Source organism: Oryzias latipes, chromosome 6, assembly GCF_002234675.1.
Source record: "Oryzias latipes chromosome 6, ASM223467v1".
Taxonomy (NCBI): Eukaryota; Metazoa; Chordata; class Actinopteri; order Beloniformes; family Adrianichthyidae; genus Oryzias; species Oryzias latipes.
In genome coordinates, this window is record NC_019864.2 from 21,427,551 (window position 1) to 21,432,710 (window position 5,160).

At 45.9% G+C, this 5,160-nt stretch overlaps 1 protein-coding gene across 1 annotated transcript; it reads left to right on the forward strand.

Annotated features, from left to right (window-relative positions):
• The first annotated feature begins 1,526 nt into the window (after positions 1–1,526).
• LOC101174422 (guanylyl cyclase inhibitory protein-like) lies at positions 1,527–4,192 on the forward strand. The gene is given in 5 exon segments (XM_023955528.1): positions 1,527–1,530; positions 2,305–2,465; positions 2,588–2,603; positions 2,606–2,766; positions 3,718–4,192. Coding segments are annotated over 5 exon segments (474 nt in total). The 3' UTR covers positions 3,850–4,192.
• Positions 4,193–5,160: the final 968 nt, after the last annotated feature.

The following is a 5,160-nucleotide window of genomic DNA, read 5'->3' on the forward strand; positions in this document are numbered from 1 at the left end:
ACCCCCGCCGCAGCAGCAGCGGCAGCCGGAATCCCCCCAACGCCACACAGGAACAGGCAGGGAACAACTGCCCCCGGGCGACCAAGACCGCCACCCAGGCCAGGGCCAGCAGGACCGCCGCGAGGCCCCCAGAGCCAGAGAGCAGGGAGGCGCGGAGGGAAAGAGAGCGCCGCCCCAGCCCAACCAGGAAAGCAGCCCCCCCGCCGCGCCGGGAGAGCCCAACGCAGGGCCCCACCGGAGAAGGACGCCCACAGCCCCAGACGAGCACCCCACCACCACCCAGGAGTTCCGGGCATCCCCCCGCCCCAACCCCAGGTACGAGCCAGGGCCCCCCAAGGGAGACCCGCTCCGCAATCCAGGCAGCCACCCACCCGGCCCACGGTTGGTCCAGGGAGGAGCAAGGCAGGGGCCCGCCGCCCCCGCCCAGGAGGGGGGAACCCCGGGGAAAAAAGGGGGCCCACAAGGGGTGTTGTAAATATGGCCCGACCAGGCTCGGCCACTGTTGGAAGTTTGGCGGGGCCCAGCGCTCAGGGGCAAGGACCAGGACCCACCCCCCAGGGACACGAACACCCCCGGCTCAGGTGTAATGTGAACCCCCCCACCGTGCGGAGAGAGCACCACCGGGCCCAGGAAGCCGGCACCCAGGGGACACGGCCGCCGTCGCCAAGGGGCCCGCACCCCCCACCAGGGAAGGGGTAGGGGACAGATGGACCCAGGTCCCACCTTCCTTGCAAAATGTGTGTGCGTGTATGTGTTTGACAGGGTGTGTGTGTGCATGTGTGTGTGTTTATGTTGGAATGTATATATTGAAGGGGGAGGGGTGTGTGTACTAAGGGGGGTGCAGTTAAAATTGGCGAGTAGGGCACTAAGGGGACATCTCCTGATTACTCACAGTGATGTCCCCTCACCCTCCCCACCAAGGGGCCCTAAATGTCTAAGGTGCGGTTAAAATTGGCGGGTAGGGTGCTAGGAGGACATCTGCTGCTTGCTGGCAGTGATGTCCAAGCACCCCCCCTACCAAGGACCCTACATGTCTAAGGTGTTAGGTGCAAATAAAACCGAAAGAGGGGGGGCCCACTCCATACGGCAACCATAGGAGGGGGGCCACTGCCAAGTAGCTCCCCCCCAAGGCGCATTGCAGGCTAGACCCCCCCCCCTCACCCTAATATGAGGTTATATGAGGAAGGGGGTAAGTTGGGGACAGCTGGTAGACTGTCCCCCGGTGGTCAAACAGCTGTCCCCCAGCCCCACCCCCCCCAGCAAACGGGCCAGGCCCACCCAGCCCAAGGGCCCCACCCCCGGAGGCGCCGACACCCCAGGCCCGGCACCACCCACCCCACACAGAGAGAGAGGAGCCAGAAAGCGTCGCCCCCCCCGGAGCAAGCCCAGGCCCCCACCCCCAAACGCCGGCCCTAGAAGAGCTCCGGTCAGGCCTTGACGGGACCGAGGCAGCCAACCGGCCGAGGCAACCACCGATTGCCTCAGCGGAGACCCCGACCCGTCAGCCCCCCCGCCCCGTACCCATAATGGGCACGGGGCGTTAATATGATTAACGCATATTTAAAGAAGAAACAGACACAGGATCAGCCTCAGATCCTGCTCTCTGTTGGGATCAGAGTAATCCTCATTCAGGATCAAACTGATCCAGGTTTCAATTCAAAAATTTGAAATACCCAGCAGGGGCCTTTAATATGGATTAAAGGCAGGTCTGGATTACCAAATCTCAATCTTCAGGATCAAATTTGGTTTGAAATACCCTATTTCAGATAAGGATCCAATCCTGGAATTTTAATCCTACAGGATTATATTGGAAAAACTGGCTCTAAAAGACCACTGGGAAATATTTTACAATAGATCAAAAGGTGATTGGAGTGGGACCTTAATTCACTCCTAAAAAGGACATAAGTAAACTAAAGGGAAGCTAAAAAGTACATGAAACAAGAACTGATTTTTTTCTTTTTTTTTTACAAAGTATTCGCTTGAAAATAGGACTGTGTCATTTCATAAATGTTCCAAATTTGAAAACCTACAAAAAGTTTAAAACCTTTCAGTTTCACTTGGTGCTTGTGGAACATGCTTAACCTATTTTTTCCTAACACATGGCTTCTTAGACTCACTGTGGCATGCTGTAGTAAATTGGCTCACTTCATTTGGCCTAATCATCTTAGCTCTCAGCCAGCAGGGTGTCAAACAGCTTTCCAACGCGAGTAATCTCCACTATTTGAGGGAGGGTTGACCTCAATTCTCTCGGTTCTCGTTGTAAAAGTCATGTCTTGCCTTTGATCTCAGTCTTCACATAAACAGACACTAGATTGATCAAACTGAAAATTCTCATTCTTTTTTATCTCAGAAAGTTTATTACTGCCTTTCTTTTTGAGTTTAAGAGATATTTCTGTGATGGAGTCGTTGGTGGCGAGTCAGCTGACAATGCTGAGCAGAATTTTCAAACACTGGACAATAAGAAAGTGAGCAAAATGTGCCTTCATCTGGAGGCTTCTGGGCCACAGGTCAAGATAAATGTGTCTCTGGCTACTCAATCATGAAAAAATTAAGCAAAAAAAAAAAAAGAAAGCTTTTACCCCCCCAGGATGGCTTGGTTTATTTCTGAAAGTTTTGGCCATAAGCATGCTTATCAAAACTTCAGCTGTGGAGAAACTCTGCTGGTCGTTCAAGCTTTATGGCAAAAACAAAGATGGAGCCGTTACAAAAAAAGATATGCTGGAGCTTATGCAGGTGTGTGTGCTTTGTTGTCACAATGCACAAATGTAAAAAAAAAAAAAACACCCACACTTTTTGTCCGCATTTTTGCATCTTTTCAGTCTGCAGCTGCTGATGGGGGATTTCTCGTGTCTGTCTATACTCTGTATTAGAAGTAAATAAGTATAGTAGATGCTGCTTTAAAATGCTCTAACAGCAAAGGAATTCCTTAACAGGATATTGGTAGAGCAAGGCAAAAACAATGGTAAGACTTTTTTAACTAAATTCTTCTGCTAATATTTTAACTGAAATGAACTGAACTTAGTGTTACTTCTTCTCTTACCCCATATTTAAACTGTCCTACTTTCTCCAATTGGGCCTCCTATCTTTAAATAGTTAGGCTTTTTTATTTTGACAGCAATATGGCGCTATAACTTTTTTATTTGTGGTTTTAAAACTTGACCCCATGATCTAAAAAACACACTGTATATTCCTAAGATTGTGTTTCAAGGGCTTTTTTGGGTCTGCCTTGAAAAAATGAAAAAGAACAAATAATGTATTGGTTTCTCTGTGGAACCTGACTAAGGCACTTTTTTTCTTTTCTTTTCTTTTTGACACCAACAGGAAATGCACTACAGCGTTTACCTGACTGGCACTGAATTGGTGGTTTTAGCACTGAGAAAGATAAACAGATAATTCAATACTACTGTCGGTGGATTATCAGTTTATGGGGCTTTTATAGCCTGCATCCTCTATCAAGAGATTCCGGGTGGATATGCAGGTCTTCCAGCTAAACCAGCATAAAAACACGTTTTCTAGCAAAGACGAGCAGGAGCTTTTGCTATTTTCTTTGGCCACAAATGAAGTTGTTAAATTTTACATAAAACTTTTAAATTTCTTAGAAAGTATTGATTGGATTCATTAAGCTTTGCCTTTCTGAGAATATTTCTCGCTTCCAAGGATCAGACACAATAGGAGACAAATCCAGACGTATAAATAGCTGCTGTTCTTTTGCTGTAACTGCTCTCCGTCCTGTTACTTGTAGCTGTTATTAGTCTGGAGGAGTTCACAGAGAGAGCACCGCATGATGATTGGATCAGAGAAAAGCTGGAATGTGATCCCAGCCCTGTGAATGAGAAGAGGCCTGTGTGAAGGAAGGCTGCTTTACAAAGACACAGATGATAGCTTGGAATGAAATGACCCAATTCAAGGAAGCAGTGCTGAAAGCAAGGGAACAACCTTTGACGGCTTCATTCTTTTAATTTTGGTCATAAACCGGAAATATTGCCAGTTCAAAATACAATTTCCAGTCTCCTTCTCTTTGTTATTTTATTTAGCTTTAGCATTACTCAAAGTAGTTTTAGCCATTTGGTGTTTGTGTAATACTCACAAAACCAAATACGTCTGTATGCTATTATTTACAGGGCGGTGCAGCGGTAGGGCACCCTTGTAAGATTGCAGGTTCAAATCTCGCCTTGCTCGCCCATGTGTCAAAGTGTCCTTGGGCAAGACACAGAACCCCACCTTGCCTCTGGTGAAAGGCTGGCGCCAGAATTCAGCAGCAGAGCCACCACCAGTGTGTGAGTGAGTGAATGTGTGAATGGCTACGTGACTGTTCAAGGAAGGTAGAAAAGCACTATACAAGTATACGCCATTTACCATTTATATTTTTAAATATATGAACAATAAACCCTATAGTAAACTAACTGAAGCATTTACCTCTAGGAATATTTTAACATTAAAAAGTTGCTCTTGATCCCATAACATAGCTGTTGTGTTTTGATGACGGTCACTCAAACCCAATAGTATTTTATCCACTTTCTTACAACCTTTATTTATGCCAGGAAGATGTGACAGCTCACATTTTCTAGGATGCCTTGTTCATATTCTGTATCATATTCATACCCAAAAAGTGCTAAATTGAAGTCTTTCGAGATATTTTTATTTATAAACCTTGTGTAAAAAACCTTTTACAATTGTTAATTGACTTCATAGTACTGTTTACTCAAATGGACTATTTTATTCATTGTTAGTGTGTTAGCAGTTTCTTAAATAAAGAGAAAAATGTAAACTTCATAATTTTCAAGATTAATTTTATGTGGATGTCTTAAATTCAATTTTCTAACCGCTAGAGTTCGCTTTTGTTCATCCAAGCCACTTTCAGGTAAGTGTTACGTTCTCGTTTACATAAAAATATCGGAAATACCATAACTTATTGACCAAGATAACTGTACCTAACGTATATGTTGTGCTATGACTTTTGAGTGTGAAAACTCGAAAAATAAAATACATTAATAAAACCCGTTATTTCAGCTGTATTTATTAACACTGTTTTGTCAGAAAAACTCTATTTTCCTATTTTTTGTGGTAACATTGAAAGCACCCTGATCCCTTCTGATCCTCCAATCCCGGCCGACGCAGGGGCGGGGCTATCCATACGTGACGTCCCAACTTTTCCAACGG